Here is an 18371-nt window from a genome sequence, read left to right on the forward strand (position 1 = left end):
AAACAAATTCTGTAAGAGAAATGGACTGTTTTGCCCAACTCTCAATTTGTGCGGGTTTTGAACTCAGCACCCTGAGCAATAGAGACGATGCTTGTCTAAAATTCAAGGGGAGGGAGTTCGAAAGAGTAGAGGCCACCACACTAAAGTCCCAATTTGTATATCCTATGGAACAGACCTCTTAATAAGATGGTATCTGCAGGATGCCCTCTCATAAAGTGTGCAGTGATAGATTGGGCATAAGAAGGGGTAAGACAGTCTTTTAGGTATCCTGCTCCCAAGCTGTACAGGGCTTTGTAGAAGCACCTCGAACCTAGCTCAGTAGTCTTGTGTGCATCCTGTTACAGGTATTAAGGATGAAGTTGAAGGTTACGATTACTCACTTCCTTTTCCAGTTTGGCATTTCCCCTCACAAATATTTTGGAATCTACTCATCGCCCAGGCAGACATTTGGGGAAATGGCCACCACAGCCAAACAAGGCCAATTCAAGTTGTCTCTGTATGAGCTAATATCAAAAGAGCTTTCGCTGGCATTCCCAAGCCCTAAAGGGAGCTGATGTTTGAGAAATGCAGGCCCAAAGCCGGGGTAGGGAATCTGTTTCAGCCCGAGGGCCACATTGCCTAGCAGGTGGGACAAGAGGGTGGAGCCAAACATGTTGCTTTTGTATAGTAGACTGCATCCAGACCATGCAGAAGAAGGCTTTCGTCACCCACACCTGTCCATCTAGGCCGGGCATCCCCAGACTCTGTGCTCCAGCTGTTTTCAGACTACAATTCCCATCATCCCTAGCTAACAGGACCAGTGGTCAAGGATGATGGGAATTGTAGTCCCCAAATAGATTGAGGGCCGAGTTTGGGGATGATGATGAAGAAGAAGAGTTTGGATTTGATATCCCGCCTTTCACTCCCTATAAGGAGTCTCAAAGTGGCTAACATTCTCCTTTCCCTTCCTCCCCCACAACAAACACTCTGTGAGGTGAGTGTGGTTGAGAGACTTCAAAGAAGTGTGACTGGCCCAAGGTCACCCAGCAGCTGCATGTGGAGGAGCGGAGACTCGAACCCGGTTCCCCAGATTACGAGACTACCGCTCTTAACCACTACACCACACTGGCTCTCCAATGTGGATGCCTGATCTAGGCAGGCAAGAGACATTGTCTCCATTCAAGGATGCATTCCAGGCAAACAGAACCATTCAGAGAGGGTGCAGAGCAGGACCAGTGAGGAGTGTGGCCTGGGACGAGTCTTGAAGACCCCATAGAGAGGCCTTGAAGGTCACATTTAACTCCTGGGCCTGAGGTTCCCCACCCCTGGTCTCAAGGCTCCTTGGGTGTCCAAGACTAGCTTTGTGATTCTTTGCATTGCAGCCATTCTGTTTTGATCAGCTTGCAAAAGCCATGCATTTGAACTTTTGCCACGATGTGATCAGTTCTTGTCAAACATGACCCTTCGCGGCTATACTGTTTACTTCCAGGAGAAGAACTCATTCCTCAACTACAACGTTTCCTGTATCCTGACGATGCCTCAGTACATGAGGCAGGGTTACGGCAAAATGCTCATCGACTTCAGTAAGTGTGGACGGACACGCGCTTTTGTTCTTAATCCAATGCTTACATACTGCCACAAATCAGACGGTTTCATAGCCTCAGATGTGACACAGAGCAGTTGAGGGGGTTTTTAACGCAGCATGGTTGTTAGGGTTATAACTTTTTGACTTTTTCCCTTCAAAACAATGATTTCCTTTATTGTATAGGGATGAACTTTTGCTTAGAAACACTAAGCCATTATGGACTTAATTTTTCTCAGTTGTGAATAAAAGGTCACCCCGAAATGAAAGTTGGAATCACTGTATATGTAATGTTACTACTCAGAAGTATTAGCGCTTTTGTCCCAGATTACTCTTTTTTCAACATTGGTGTTCATGTTTATTTCAAAGTAGTCTCTCAGAGTTTTTTGGGCCTTTTTATACACTTCTTCATCTCTAAATAAGGTCTCATTCATCCTCCATCTGAAGGAACCAGTTGTTATTTGCTTCATCTCCATCCTTACAGCGTTATGGTGGGAGCAAGTTTTTGGGCAGATTTCCACTTTCTTTATCTTTGGTGCCATTCCTCTAGTTATCCATATTTGGTCAATTCTAGTCCATGTCACCTTGGCTCCAGAGAAAAAGGTTCCCTCTCTCCCCAGGGGGTTCTTTGTTCTCCAGATGTCAATCAAGTCCATATTGTCAGTCAATTCAAAAAAAGTTTTTGGTAGTCTACCATCTTTGGTGACTACCTGTCTTTGTGCCTTGTCCATGTTTGTAGATACTACTCCGTTCATATCCCCCATCAGAATTAAATTATAGTCCAAATAGTCCAGTAAAGTTTCATGCAACCTCTTGAATAATTCAGATTTCCCCTCATTCGGTGCATAGATTTTAAAAACTTTATGGAACTGTTTAGGACTTTTACAGCTGTCTGGAACTTCCTGAAACTATTGGAGAATCACTGGAAGCAGGAGCCATCCGTACTCCAGATACCAAGAAGTAATCAATGCTCAATCAAAGCGATGCGGGAACTTTATGGTGCTTGAGGCAGAAACAAAACAAACTGCAACCTTGGTTTATTCTAAGCAGTAAGAAGTAATGCATAATGTACAGTATGTGGCGCAGCAGCAGCAGGAGGCCCCATTAGCTAAAGTGGTGCTTCAGGTTAAGAACAATTTCAGGTTAAGAACAGACCTCCAGAACGAATTAAGTTCTTAACCCGAGGTACCACTGTATTATAATATACCGTATGCTATGCATATTACATAATGCATTATAAAGTTGCATATACAATAATCAATTTTTTGATTTCGGGGGGACCTTTTTTCAAGAGTTTTGGAAATGAAAGTTCATTCCTTTGTTTTTAGGTAAAAGTTCATCTAACTAATCTTAATGGAGCATAAGGTTGTAAAAAAGTTATAACCCTAGTGGCCGTATGACCAGGGTCTCAGGGCTGTTAAGAGGTAGATAAACGTGGTAGCTGCTTTCTTAGTGATCACCACCTTTCCATAGCAAACCCTTTTTGGTCGAGGGCCAGTTAGCTTGGAAGCAAAATTTGGCCACCTCCAAAATAAGCTATTTTCTACATATTTTCGAGGTGCTTTAGCTTTGCAGTAGCACAAGATTTTGTGATGTTAAAAAAAAAAAATGACTTTTTAAAAAAGACTTTAAAATGAAACTGCCTGACAGGGAGCTACGAGCTTTTGACAGCAGCTAGGGGATGGTTGACCACTTGATTCAGGTTCCAGACAGTCTGCTTTGTTCTCTTTCAACAGGCTATTTACTCTCCAAAGTGGAAGAAAAGGTTGGCTCCCCAGAAAGGCCCCTCTCAGACCTGGGCCTTATTAGCTACCGTAGTTACTGGAAGGAAGTTCTTCTCCGCTATCTGCATAACTTTCAAGGCAAAGAGATCTCCATTAAAGGTGGGTTCTAGATGTTACTCCCCAGTGCATCAGTAGCAAACAGCACCTTTTTAAAACAACAACAACAACCCTTCTAGTCCAGGGGTCGGCAGTGTGCGGCCCACAAAGACCGTTTTACTGGCCCACGAGCCACTCCTGAACCAAGCCACCTGCTCAGCAAGTTCCCCACGCGCAGTGTGGTGCAGGGACTTGCTGAGCGGCACAGGAAATTGCGTCTGCGCACATAATAATAATAATAATAATAATAATAATAATAATTTATTTGTACCCTGCCCATCTGGCTGGGTTTCCCCAGCCACTCTGGGCGTCTTCCACAGAGACCAAAAATACACTAAAATGTCACACATTAAAAACTTCCCTGAACAGGGCTGCCTTAAGATGTCTTCTGAATGTCAGGTAGTTGTTTATCGCTTTGACATCTGATGGGAGGGCATTCCACAGGGCGGGCGTCACTACTGAGAAGGCCCTCTGCCTGGTTCCCTGAAGCTTTGCTTCTCCAATGAGGGAACTGCCAGAAGGCCCTCGGCGCTGGACCTCAGCGTCTGGGCAGAACAATGGGGGTGGAGACGCTCCTTCATACCGGAAGTTGCTTCTGCGCATGCCCAGACACCGAAAATCGCTTCTGCGCAGAAGCGATTTTCTGCATCTGGGCATGCGCAGAAAAGATTTCTGGCACCACGGACATGTGCAGACGCAATTTCCATCACCGCTCTGTTCCGGTCCAGCCCACAGGCGATCTCTGCGGGAGTGATCCGGCCCATTGCCGGTAAGCCTTGCCGACCCCTGTTCTAGTCTTTCTTCCCCCAAACTGAAATGTAATTTCTCCCACCTTTGCTCCTCGAATGCCAAAGGAGCAATGTGGGGTGCTGAACCCCCGTTTACATTCCCCTGTATACTGAGATTCTGCTAGCCTTGCTCATCTGCTTCCTACCTACCTTTCTCAGCCATCATTCTCGGGGATCTTGTCTGGAGTCGTGGAAGACGTTCGGTCCTGATGCTTCTGTGCATTTAAAGCTGGAGTTGGCAGGAGACAACAAGAGCTCTCTTGGTGGTTTATCCCATATAGCCCCCAAGCCCCTCAGTAAAACACACTCTTTCTTCTCTGTTTCAGAAATCAGCCAGGAGACAGCCGTCAACCCTGTTGACATTGTTAGCACTCTGCAAGCGCTTCAGATGCTCAAGTATTGGAAGGGCAAACACCTAGTCTTAAAGAGGCAGGTAAGTTGTGGGGCTAATACCTGCGAGAGAGGTATCTACCTCTCTTGGGTCGCTGTGTTTCTCTCAAGAGATTTCTAAGAAAAGCATCACTCTTCCGCCCGAGATTTGCCGTGAACGAAAAGCAGAGAGTCCAGCTTAGCGCAGAAACCTATGGCAGGATTGTTTTGTGCATGTAACCAGTCAGTGGTGAGAAATTGCTATGTTTACAGTGGTGTCCAAACTTTTTACCAAGAGGGCCAGATTTGATGAAATGGAGGGCCATGAGGGCCGACCAAAGGGCCAACTAAAGGTGTTGACTTTTTTTAGGGTTTAAGTTGTTGAGGTTTTTGTAGGATTTTACCCCAGGAAATAAACTGCCACAGGGGCCGGATTAAACCGACCAGCGGGCCGGATTAGGCCCCTGAAACAGACTTTGGACATGCCTGGTTTAGGGCTAGGGATGGCTACCAGGAAAAGTGTGTAGCTTCCCTGTTCCTTGACTCCCCCCACCCACAGAGTCTCTCTTTCCTTTCCTGCCTCTGTATTTCTGCTCATGATGGTTGCTACAGCTCCAGTTCCAGCTGCCATGGTTCTTGACAACATCAGACATGCGCCCAGTTGGTCACAACAAAGCTGCTATTATGGAGTAGAAAAGCCACGGCAGTTTAAAAGAACAAAGTACAGACAGACCGCAGGAATGAGGTTCCAGTGAGCCAGTGTTTCTCCAGCTTGGATCCCCAGCTGTTGCTGGACTCAACTCCCATCATCCCCCAGCTAGCAGGACAAGTGGTCAGGGATGATGGGAGTTGTAGTCCAACAACAGATGGGGACCCAAATTTGAGAAACACTGCATTAAGTGAACCCTCTTGTGGCTCCCGTTGCATGCTGCCTCTGCACTGCATATCTCATTTACCTTTCAGGAGACATTTGGGTTGTTTCACCCATCAGTCTCTTGTCTACAGTGTCGTTTGAAGTGCCTTAGTCTAGAGTCAACTCACCTGGTAGCCACAGGTGATAAGGAATTGCATGCCAATGAGTGATGAACCTACAGAATGGGAGGTGCAACACCACATCCTTTTTCTGCACCAAGCAGGATACACGGGGGCTTTTCACTCCTTTGTCACCCCCCAGGAGGCTACTAATATTTTTTGGGCAAGCTGGTGAGTTTTGTGGGCTTAGGCTGCAAACCTAATCCTTTCCACTTAGGAGTAAGGCTCACTGAATTCCAGTGGGACCTACTCCTGAGTAGACATAGTTAGGATTGTGCTCACAAGTAAGTCTCACTTGTTCAGTGCAAGGCTTACTCCCCAGTAACTGTGGTTAGGGTTGCAGCCTCAAATGTTTAATTGCTACTTAGCTAGCACACAGAAAACCCTGACTGCTAAGGAAAATCGCCTCCTTGCTACATTTGTGATGGGGCTCGGCAAACATCGGGTTAAGACGATAACCAGAATGTGGAGAGATCAACAAAATCAACCTTCTTCCTTCGTTAAGTCTTCTCTGTCCTCTCTTTCCATCTCTAGTCTCTCTAGCATAGCATTAAAGCACCCAGATATTTCAGGCTCCTGCAGCCCCCCTCTAAAACATCAAGCCTGAGCTCCCCCCATGACAAAAGTTGACCTGCAGAAAACACAACACACAAGCAGGAAAGGTCCAGCAGATTCTCAAAAATGGAGTTCCGCGTTTGCACGATGGAAACTGAAGTTACTACTTGGCAGTTACACAGAAAGAGAGTTCTCCTAGTATGGAAGCCCCGGCTGATTAAGCTGGGTCATTTTGCAGCACAAAACCACTACGGTGCTTGTTTCCTTGAATTTAGGGGCATCCTTATCCATGCTAGACTCTATCATCTTGTTAGCAGCTTCCCCCAGACTTTTAACCTGCGCCTTCCCTTTCTCTCTCCCTCTCCCTTCAGGATCTTATCGACGAATGGATAGCCAAAGAGGCCAAGCGGTCTAACAGCAATAAAAGCATGGATCCCAGCTGTTTGAAATGGACCCCTCCTAAGGGCACTTAATTTGACCAACCTCTCTGAGAAGTGTGGACACCTCCTCGCCGCCGACCACCACCACCACCACCATAACCCCATTTCCTTTTCCAGCATTAGGAACTTCCTTTGGGATCGCAGAGTTGTGACTTGCTGTTGGTACCAACCCTCCCTGCCCCTCTTTCACATGCCTTCAGGATGTTTCTCTTCTCCCCGGGACCGTTTTGACCCAGGTCCTTCCTCCGCACGGCAAGGTCGGGAAGATCAGAACGGATACAGTGTTAATGTGGCCCCGGGAAGGGGCAGTAAGATCTTCCAGCGCACCGTTGCAACTTTCCGCTCCGTGAACCACAAGGCCCTAGTCCATAAGATGGTGTCGTAACTCGTAATTTCTTAGTTGTTTCAGCCTCCTGCTTCCATGCAGCCTTGAAGGGCCTGCTCGGCACCTGCTGTGAGGTGGTAAAGGTCCTGCACGATACAGAGTGTGGGGCACCCGCAATTCCCTTTCAGTAGAAAACCAGCAGTGACAGGGATAAAGAATCTAGCAGGCTCTCTATCTCCTGTCCTAGTTTTCTAACCACAGGGGGTTTTTTTATACAAAGGAGAGCATTCGAAATCAATTATCTCCCATCCGTCATATGAAATTTTGGTCCAGTCCATTCAACCCCACATTCCCACCCCCCTCTTATTCTGCTGCACCCCTCCCAGCCTAAAGGTGGGTTTGTGGGACCACCCCCCTCCCCATCACGCTGCAGGTGGAAATGATCAGACACCCCCTTGGGCTCCTTCGAGACCATCAATTTCTCATACCCGTTTGCGGGTCTGAGCGCTAACTGGATATTGCACACCAAGCATGTGCAAACAGCAGTTGTTTCTTCCTTCCCAGCAGGCCAGGAAATCTCCGGGAGGCTCTGACTGAATGTGGGGACGCCCTTTGGCTGCTTCCCCTTCCCTTCCCTCGAAAAGTTTGAACGTTAAGGCCATGCTGCTATCTCTGTGGGCCACACAGCTGAGTCCCCGGTGGGGGAAAGCGGCCTAACGGAAAAAAAGCACCACTTCCCTCACTCCTGCAGTAGTTGTGCCCTTGCCCAGTGTCGCCTAACATGGAGCTCCTTTCTCCTCCTCGCAGCTGCTTTTGAGTGCTCTGACCACAAACCCTTCTGAAGAGCTAGCTATAACTGTTCCTTTGCAGGAGGAGAAATGGCAGGACCAGCAGCCCTTACCATCCCCCTTGTCCTGGTGCCTCCTCACCGCTTCCGGCCTTTTTTGTCCTTTGAGCTTCCGCCTGCTCCGAAAGAAACCCGCACCTAACAGGCCAAGGAGCGTGCATTCAGCCACACCGCTGCGGCTGCTCAGAGAGCACTGCCAGCTGGACGCCGCTCCTTTTGCCAGCCTGTTCCTGCACGGTAGCTTTTGCTGCCCAGCATTGGTGCTACTTTGAATTGCGGCGGTGGTCTGATAGTTCCAGATCTAGGCAGGAGTTAGCTGCAGTCGCCTGGCTTGCCTTCATGCGGTAGTAGTTTAGTCCCCCCCCGATACGTTTTGGCTCCTTTTGCAGTCCACGCTCCTGCATCTCTTGAACCTTTGTGCTCATCCGGGGACCACCCTGGACCTTTCCCCAGCTCCATTCTGGCCGAGGCGAACAGCCGTTGTTTTTAAAGGATTGCCAGTGGGTAAACCAGCTGCCATTTTCCAGAACGTGTGCTTATTTCACCCATAGATTACGAGAGCCCCTAAGGGCCACCACGGCCAGGCAGCCAACCCCGTCATTTCTGACCTTCTCTACTGCTTTCGCTTGATGGTCTCGCAGAAGCATGAGTTCCCCCAGAAAGGCTGCTTTTCTCCCACACTTCTGGGATGCCGTACCTGGCTGCATGTCCCAAGACAAATTCGCCCTTATAACATTTGTGAAAATAGTTCCAAGAGCCTGGAAAGTGTGTGTGCAAGCACACGTAGCCCCAGTTTGACAAAAATAATGGGTGTGCCCCTTTTCAAGGGGAGCCCTCCCATCTTTTAAGTGATCGTCACTCCCCGGCTTGGGACGGAAACCCTTCCCTGAGCTGTGTGGCACTTGTTCCCAAGGACTGGGAGGGGAAAGGCAGGAAGCTTGTGCGGTAGGTGGACCTGATGGGCTGTCTGTTAAAGAGGAGAGTGCTTGGCCGTTTAAAAATGTCTTGTAAAGTCAGAGATGGGAACTGCAGCTCCCATCAACCCCAGTTTAGGGGATGATGGGCTGAGCCACAGCTTCCCCATCCCTGCTCTAGGTATTAAGCTCACAAATTCGCCTTAAGTGTTCAGAGACCAAAGGGAAGCCTCCGCCGAGCACACTTTGCCTAACCTTGCTATTCACAGAGAGGGCAACCCATTGAAAAGCTGCAGCCAGAGAGGTCCCTTTCCTTACAGAGTCAGAAACCTCTTGACAGGTTCGCTCTTTGAAGGTCTGTGCCCCTCACACGCCATTGGCGTGCTTTCAGAATTGCGAATCGTCTGGTGGCATTTGCCCCGCACTGCAGAGTCGCCTGGTGACACCCCACCATTTGGGGGGCCAAAAGCCCACCCCCTTGAACGCTGAGGTGCTTTTGCATAAAGCCCAGGGTCTGAGGGCACATGTCACGGGCCACAGACCAAGCTGGACTGTGTGTGTGTCACATGCAGCGCAACCAAAGAGGCCACAAAAGAGACGGGGGTGTGTGTGTGTGCGAGTCACATATTTGCCCCCCTGCACCACCTCACTCCAGGCTGCATCTTAGTACTGTTTGTCATCCCTAGAACATAATTTTCTTTCCTTCCTAGAAATTACCTTGGCACAAGCCTTTGGACCTTGGGGATGCCTGGCCAGAGAGCGCAGTGTGTTTTCCACCTGTCGTTCAGACTGCCGTCCATTTCCAGCAAGTCTGGTTTTCGATTGTAAGGTTTGGCAAACGAAACAAAACCCTTCCAACTTGAAGCAAAACACCCTGAGGGCATAAATAGCCATCCTTTCGCCATGTCTTTGGCCTCTAGTCTGCTGCGTGTGTGGAACACCACCTCTTTGTTTCTAGCCGAACTTCTCTCCCCCCCCCCCAAAAAAAAAGAAATGTCTCTCCTTGTCTCCCATCTTGGGACAAAATGGATTCCAGTTGAAAGCCGATCCCTCTAGCACAGATCTTTCCGCAAGCACTCCTGTGGTTGGCTCTCGTGTTTGGTTTTGTCTTTTCATTGCCATCCTAAATCTGCCAAAGTTTAGATTTCTGTGCACATTACTGGCAAGTGTCATCCAGCACCCTCAGCTTCTAGTTTTTAGCAAATGGTGAGGTGGCGCCCTCTCAGGTGGGGAGGGGAGGTTGGCCATTCTTGTACAGAAGTGAATCTCTGTTTCCTGGATATGTTAGAATATGCTACCAGTGTATCTACTTCTCAATAAAGCATGTTCTCTGCTCTAGTATTCCAAGCACGATCATTCCTGGGGGGAAATGTCTGTGCAATGTGTCGATCTGAGCTTTGGACTTTTGGAGACTTAACCTGCCATCGCCTGTTTTGCAACAAACAAAACTGATCCCCTATAAACTATGCAGGTGAAGCCATTTGCTTGTATCGGTTTCTGGCATGTGTTTCTAACCTGTTTTCGCTCACATTCTTCCAAGTTCCGGGAATACAGTGGTACCTCAGGTTAAGTACTTAATTCATTCCAGAGGTCCATTCTTAACCTGAAACTGTTCGTAACCTGAAGCACCATTTTAACTAATGGGGCCTCCTGCTGCCGTGCCACCGGAGCACAATTTCTGTTCTCATCCTGAAGCAAAGTTCTTAACCCAAGGTACTATTTCTGGGTTAGCGGAGTGTGTAACCTGAAGCGTATGTAACCTGAAGCAAATGTAACCCGAGGTACCACTGTATCTGACTTTTAGAAGACATCTGAAGGCAGCCCTGTTTAAGGAAGTTTTTAATGTTTGATGTTTTATCGTGTTTTTAATATCCTGTTGGAAGCCGCCAAGAGTGGCTGGGGAAGCCTGGCCAGATGGGCAGGGTAATAACAATAATAATAATAATAATAATTACTGCTACTCTCAACCCCAGTGGTGGCTGGTCTAATGGAAACAATGGAGCACCTACCAGTACCTCAATCTGTCCCCACCTATCTGCCACCTGACAACTAGTTCTGCGCGACAAAGGCTATTATCTGCCAACTTCTTAATTTTGAGTCAAGTCCTTGCAAAACTCAGCAAAGAACAGGCGGCAGACAAGACTTGGAATTAGTTGACTGTACCTGTCACTGGCTTGACCCACTCGTCACCTGACCAGTCCCAATGAATGCCAGTCGCCACTGCCAACCCCATTTAAAGCCACAAACACTACGATGGACTTGAAAACAAAACAAAACAAAAAAACCTGCCACCGCTCCATCTTGGCTTTATTTCACAAGAACGTGGTGCAGAGAAAGCAAAGACAGCCCACAGATTCGCAAACACATTTATGTTACCAGGCTGGTGCTTAACAATGAAAGGAGATATAATGGGAACTGTAAAACACCCAAAATGTTTGCCATTCTTGGCTACTCGAGAAACAGGCGACGTAATATCCACAGGGGCTGTAGAGCAGCGGAGGAAATGGTACCAAGTAGCAGATCTCGCTTAAGATGCCCAAGGTGGAAGTAGCTCTCTGCTTGGCCGTTCCTGTGTTGGCTCTGGGAGAAGAGAAGAAATTGGGGATCAGCAAAAAAATAAAAACACAAAATACGTAATTTTTTGTCTTGCCTGAGGCAAAGATGTTGCTCTCAATAAAAATCCATAACAACAACAATGCTTGACCTATTTAGACAAATTCACTCTAAGCACTAGGAGCATAATAACCAGTGGCAGACTTTGTGCTTTCAAATTTTAGCAGGGTCCTGTGCAACACCAAATTTTGGCACCTCCCGTCCCATGCCTCTCTCCTTACGTTGTAAGTCATTGTTACGGTGCCCAGTGCAGGAGAATCAGTCACGCTCCCCTAAATCAGCCTCTGATAATAACACCGGTAAAGGTAAAGGGACCCCTGACCATTAGGTCCAGTCGTGGACGACTCTGGGCTTGCGGCGCTCATCTTGCTTTACTGGCCGAGGGAGCCGGCGTACAGCTTCCGGGTCATGTGGCCAGCATGACTAAGCTACTTCTGGCGAACCGGAGCAGCGCACGGAAACGCCGTTCTACCTATTTACTTGCACTTTGACGTGCTTTCAAACTGCTAGGTGGGCAGGAGCAGGGACTGAGCAACGGGAGCTCATCCCATCGCGGGGATTTGAACTGCCGGCCTTCTGAGCAGCAAGCCCTAGGCTCTGTGGTTTAACCCACAGTGCAACCCACATCCCAATAACATCACTACTAACCCAAATACAAGCAAACAAATTAAGTTATTTGTTTGAGCAGATCAACACTTGTGATTATTGAATTTCTTTGTCACATAGCAGAAATTTCTGTTACTATTGTCTTTTTATTGCTTATTGCAAACTCCCTGGAAATTATCAATGGAAAGGGCAATTCTGGGCTGCATGAATAGGAGTATAGCATCTAGATCAAGGGAAGTAATAGTGCCACTGTATTCTGCTCTGGTCAGACCTCACCTGGAGTACGGTGTCCAGTTCTGGGCACCACAGTTCAAGAAGGACACTGACAAACTGGAACGTGTCCAGAGGAGGGCAACGAAAATGGTCAAAGGCCTGGAAATGATGCCTTATGAGGAATGGCTAAAGGAGCTGGGCATGTTTAGCCTGGAGAAGAGGAGGTTAAGGGGTGATATGATAGCCATGTTCATGATAGCCAAATATATAAAAGGATGTCACATAGAGGAGGGAGAAAGGTTGTTTTCTGCTGCTCCAGATAAGCGGACACGGAGCAATGGATCCAAACTACAAGAAAGAAGATTCCACCTAAACATTAGGAAGAACTTCCTGACAGTAAGAGCTGTTCGACAGTGGAATTTGCTGCCAAGGAGTGTGGTGGAGTCTCCTTCTTTGGAGGTCTTTAAGCAGAGGCTTGACAACCATATGTCAGGAGTGCTCTGATGGTGTTTCCTGCTTGGCAGGGGGTTGGACTCGATGGCCCTTGTGGTCTCTTCCAACTCTATGATTCTATGATTCTATTCTATAAGGCCGACTTGCAAGGACTCCTTACTCACCTCTGGCCCGTTTCCCCATCAAGCCGTAGAACTGCTGGAGTTTTCCCCTCTTCACCAAGTCAGCAAAGTCCTGGAAGGCTCTCCTCTGCAGACGGTCATCCTGGAAAAGGCCAGAGGGTTTTTTGACTTAGGAGTGGCTTGAAAGACAAGCAAGAACTCATTCTCGAGAAGCACCCCAAGGAATGAGGCCAGGATCACACCTCCTGATTATTTCTTGGAATCTGCACAGCAGACGCAGGTTCTCCATGTTTTCAAGAAGCAAGTTGCTAGACCTCATGGCACGAACGTGCCATCATACCTGATCCAGGGAAGCTGATCTCTGTAGGTGGAGCTGCTGCTCAAGGCACAGGAAAGCTGGAAGCACAGTCATCTAGCCATTCTGGTAACACAGACAAGATATCCAGGGTTGCCACTGCCAAGTGGAAGCCAGAACAATTGTGTGCTCACAGCCTCTTCTAGCTCTCTAAGCTAGGGCAAGTACATATCTGAGAAACAGGACCCCGTGGGACATGGGTGCTAAATTTGTGCCTCCCGTGAGATACGGCTGGATGTCAGCTCCTATTATATCTGACCATTGGCTGTGCTGGCTGGAGCTGGTAAGAGCTGGGAGTCCAGCTGCATTTGGATGCACATACACACTGCACTCTTGGACCACTTTAGAAGCATAGGTGTTAAGCGTCCCTTATTTGGCGGGACAGTCCCTTATCCCAGCGCCATGTCCTGCTGCTGTCCCTTATTGATGATGTCCCTTAAATAAGCTACTGAAGGTAATGGGGCCCTTTCTATGTCCAGCTGTCCTTTGTCAACAACAAATTGTTGCTTTTTTGTGTTGAATATATGCTATATGATAATTTATGGACCTAATAGGTATCTAAAGCCATTTGCACGCAACAAAATATGTATTTTATCAAAGTACCGTATTTTTCGCTCCATAAGACGCACCAGACCACAAGACGCACCTAGTTTTTGGAAGAGGAAAACAAGAAAAAAATATTCTGAATCTCAGAAGCCGGAACAGCAAGAGGGATTGCTGCGCAGTGAAAGCAGCAATCCCTCTTGCTGTTCTGGCTTCTGGGATAGCTGCGCAGCCTGCATTCGCTCCATAAGACGCACACACATTTTCCCTTACTTTTTAGGAGGGAAAAAGTGAGTCTTATAGAGCAAAAAATATGGTAATTGTTGATCCCTTATTTTGGCTGCTGATCCCTTATTTTCAAGACTGCCGGTCCCTTATTTTCAAATCTGTAAGTTGACAGCTATGTTTAGAAGGCAAGGCAAATCCTGGGAACTCCTGAGGGGTGCTGGGAGTTGTAGCTCTGTGAGGCCTGCACCCTGAACAAACTGCAGTTCCCAGGATGCTGATCCATGGCTGTTAAAGTGGTGCAGGAGTGTTTCTAATGGGTGGTGCAAATGGCGCATAACAGGTTCTCCAGCCCTGAGGCAGGAGGATATTGTACAAAAGAGCCTGGGGCATGAAAATGCAATGTTTATCAATGTGGGAATGTACACAGTACCTCTGTGCCTTGTGTTTTGTGCCAGGCATGGTTAGGCACTGGTTCCGGGTTCAAAGTATGTAACCTTCCGAACAGCACAGCACACCTGATCCACCTGATCAGGTGTTCTTTGTAACTCAAAAGTGTCCCACCTTCTGTATTGATGACAACTGTTTAAGGCAACCTCTTGGTTGACCTCTTTTGTGTTTCACAGCTGCCTAGCATGTAAGATTATTTCCTACATGACTGTCAACAGCAGAGCTCCTTGCACACCACAGCCAAAGTGAAACACAGCGACCGATTTCTTTCAAACAGTCATACAGTGGTATCTCAGGTTAAGAACTTAATTTGTTCTGGAGGTCTGTTCTTAACCTGAAACTGTTCTTAACCTGAAGCACCACTTTAGCTAATGGGGCCTCCCGCTGCTGCCGTAGCACAATTTCTGTTCTCATCCCAAAGCAAAGTTCTTAACCCAAGGTACTATTTCTGGGTTAGCAGAGTCTGTAACCTGAAGCGTCTGTAACCTGAGGTACCACTGTATATCCCAAGTTTCACTCAGAGGACTTTCACTGCAGCTTACAATTAAACAACAACAACAACAACACGAAACATCACCAGTGGTTTAAAGAACATGCACAAAGGTCTATCTTGTCATAACTGACTGTGCAAAGCATCCTATTTATAATTTACACACTCCCGGATGCCCAAAAATAATGATTTGAAATTTTGGTAAGTCACCTTGCCAGCTATTATGCTAGACAGTAGAGCATAAATATATAATTATTTGACCTTATATCCCTTTTTTCATATTAGCAGGTGTAGAATTTATTGCACAGAGTGTTGATTTGTCCAGTAAATCGATTAATGTATTAATCTATTTAAATACTTAAAAATCATCCTGGAGGGTTGCGGGGAGGGGAGAATGTTATCAGTCCTGATGTTCTGTTTCCCCACATTTGCAGTAAAATACACCCATCAAAAAATTCACCACTACTTTCATTCCTTCAGTCTCTCAGTCTTTAATACCACGAACCCCGAGGCTGTGATCCAAACCCCACTCGCTTGAGAAAGGGAGCCCCACTGATTTCAATAGGACTTGACCCTGAGCTGCCATTAATGTGTTATCGAAAGAATTTCGATGGTAGAGGAACAAAGCGATACAAGGCAAAAAAGAAACGAGAAGAAAAAGAGGAAAGTTGACAGTTAAGCCCGTGCTCTCACGAAATACCTCCCGTGCCCAAATCCAGGAGTAACCCAAAGTTACCTTGGGGGCTAGGTCTCTCAAAGAGGCCTCCTCTTCTTGCGATGCTGGCATAACCACTGCTTCCCCTTCGAAATGAAACATCTGCAAAGATAGGAAGATCAGAGCCAAGAGTAGCTTGAGAGTGCCCATCTTGCCTGCCTGATGATCCCTCCTTCGACACTGTCTTTTGCCAGTAATCAGAAAAGCAAGGGAGTTTTAAAAGAGGGGGAAAGCTGCTGCTTCTCCCGCAGTCTCTCCTTCCTCTCTCTCTCTCTCTCTCTCTCTCTCTCTCTCTCTCTCTCTCTCTCTCTCTCTCTCTCTCTCTCCCTCTCTCTCTCCTTGCAGAGCTCAAAAGCTACAAGTGCATCAATTTATGTCTCCTGCTCTCTTCTTTGCTCCTCCCAGTCTTGTCAGTGTCCCCTGCTCTGAGCCCACCCCCTTTCCCCATCTTCTGGTTAGTTATTTAACCCTGTCCAGAAGACTTCCCCCTTCCCAGACCTCTGAGACCTCTATTCCCCCCCCCCCCCCGACTGAACTCAAGCTCTGGTGTGGATTCCCCAAGCCCTAACCCCTAAAACAAGAGCAAGGCAGAGCCCTGTTGGATCCAGGGGTAGGTTTGCCATATTTCAAGAAGTGAAAATCCAGACACAAACGTTCTTAAGCCTTTGAAGCTTTTGAGCTGTTTTTAAAGAAATTCACCAAAATCTACACTTCTGACATGGGTTGCCATACGTCAGGACTTTCCAGGACACTTCAGCAATTTCTCCCTGGACACGGATCGCAACTGCTGTGGTCTAAACCACTGAGCCTCTTGCGCTTGCCGATTGGAAGGTTGGCGGTTCGAATCCCCGCAACAGGGTGAGCTCCTGTTGCTCTGTCCCAGCTTCTGCCAACCTAGCAGTTCGAAAGCATGCCAGTGCAAGTAGATAAATAGGTACCGCTGCAGTGGGAAGGTAAACGGCGTTTCCGTGCACTCTGGCTTTCGTCAGGGTGTTCCATTACGCCAGAAGCGGTTTAGTCATGCTGGCCACACGACCTGGAAAGCTGTCTGTGGACAAACGCCAGCTCCCTCGGCCTGAAAGTGAGACGAGCGCCACAACCCCATAGTTGCCTTTGACTGGACTTAATTGTCCGGGGATCCTTTGCCTTTACCTTTTACTCCAACTATCTCCGTGAAATTCCGGGTGTATGGCAACCCTAATTAGCTCCATAACCTCCATGGAAATTCACTTCCACAGGGCTGGTTTCCTATCATCCTCAGGCCAAGGCAGGGTTCTGTGTAACTGAGGATTGGGATTCAAGATGACCATGACAGACTGGAGAACTGGGCCCAAACTAACAAAATTAATTTCATGAGAGACACATGTAAGCGGGGGAGGGGGAATGGTCTACCCCGGGTGTCACCCTGACACGGGTGACAAAATGGACAGTGGCATTCACCTCAGGGCCTACAGCGTGCCTGAGCCACATGTCTTGGGTCCCCGCAGGTTCTGCGCTGTCCACCCGCTGCCTCCCCCCCAGCCGTAGGCTGTCCGGTCCCTATGGGTGCACCACCCTGCCCCATGGGTGGTTTGCCCCTCCCCTATGGCCGTGCCACCCTAGGTGCCCAAGAAGCTTCCTTCGCTGCTGCATGTACGGTCGCCGTGCTGGTTCCGTGGGTTAACCGAGAGGCGAGGTCCAAGTCCAGTCCGTGGTCGAAGGAGCAATATGGAGGCAGTCCATAAAAGCTGAAGCTGGGTGCAGGGCAGGGTTCAGGCAGGAGCTGGCGACCAACAATGTTGCTCCCTGGGACTGGGGCTGGCTGGCTTTTATCTGCCCCGAGGCATAGGGCGGCCCCGGTCCACAGGTGACTCTCCTGGCCTGGAGGCGAGTACTCCTCCTGCAGGAACTAAATTCCCTCCGCCTCTCTGCCCTGAGCTCAGGAGAGGCTGGAGGGTTACCGGACCCAGAGGCAACCTCAGCTTCCTCTGACGGGGCTGAGAGTGGAGCACCTGCAGGCAATGGGTTCTTCATCACCTCCGGAGCCAGAGCAGACTCAGCTGGTGCCTGCACCTGAGGACCCAGCACAGGTGAGGACCCTTCAGGCTCATGCCCCAGCCCCGGCTCAGCTGGTTCTGGAAGTGGGGAATCCTGTGCAGGCTGGGATTCCTCAGGTTCAGCATCTGAATCTGAATCCCAGGCCATCACAGTCGTATACCCAGGCAGGAATTGCCAGATGCACAAATATAAGATGGGGGACACCTGGCTTGCTAGTTGTGCATGTGAAAAGGATGTAGGCGTCTAAGTAGAGCACAAGCTTAACGTGAGTCAACAGTGTGATGCAAGAGCAAAGAAGCTAATCTAATTCCAGGCTGCATCAAGTGAAGCAGAATGTCCAGATCAAGGGAAGTAATAGTACTGTTTTCTTCTGCCCTGGTCAGACCACACTTGGAATACGGTGTCCAAAAGAAGCCTGGAAATGATGCCTTATGAGGAACGGCTAAGGGAGCTGGGCATGTTTAGCCTGCAGAAGAGGAGGTTAAGGGGTGATATGATAGCCATGTTCAAATATATAAAAGGATGTCACATAGAGGAGGGAGAAAGGTTGTTTTCTGCTGCTCCAGAGAAGCGGACACGGAGCAATGGATCCAAACTACAAGAAAGAAGATTCCACCTAAACATTAGGAAGAACTTCCTGACAGTAAGAGCTGTTCGACAGTGGAATTTGCTGCCAAGGAGTGTGGTGGAGTCTCCTTCTTTGGAGGTCTTTAAGCAGAGGCTTGACAACCATATGTCAGGAGTGCTCTGATGGTGTTTCCTGCTTGGCAGGGGGTTGGACTCAATGGCCCTTGTGGTCTCTTCCAACTCTATGATTCTATGATTCTATTCTATGATT

General features: G+C 48.2%; 1 protein-coding gene and 1 long non-coding RNA gene across 4 annotated transcripts in view; one reads left to right on the top strand and one right to left on the bottom strand.

Annotated features, from left to right (window-relative positions):
- Positions 1-9276, top strand: part of KAT7 (lysine acetyltransferase 7) — a 30895-nt gene extending 21619 nt beyond the window's left edge. For 2 of the 3 annotated variants that reach the window (XM_081884059.1, XM_081884060.1), the window contains exons 12-15: positions 1469-1562; positions 3298-3444; positions 4556-4662; positions 6557-9276. In XM_081884059.1, coding sequence (XP_081740185.1) covers positions 1469-1562; positions 3298-3444; positions 4556-4662; positions 6557-6658 — 450 coding nt within the window. In that variant the 3' untranslated portion in view covers positions 6659-9276. The other variant, XM_081884061.1, reaches the window with a different exon arrangement.
- A 1785-nt stretch (positions 9277-11061) lies between these two features.
- Positions 11062-15840, bottom strand: LOC309354354. The gene is made up of 3 exons (XR_014162202.1): positions 15518-15840; positions 12761-12860; positions 11062-11291 (listed from the first exon to the last, which is right to left on the bottom strand). It is a non-coding gene; the product is annotated as an uncharacterized lncRNA (long non-coding RNA).
- Positions 15841-18371: the final 2531 nt, after the last annotated feature.

This window comes from Podarcis melisellensis (genome assembly GCF_964234715.1).
Source record: "Podarcis melisellensis genome assembly, chromosome: 13".
NCBI classification, from domain to species: Eukaryota; Metazoa; Chordata; class Lepidosauria; order Squamata; family Lacertidae; genus Podarcis; species Podarcis melisellensis.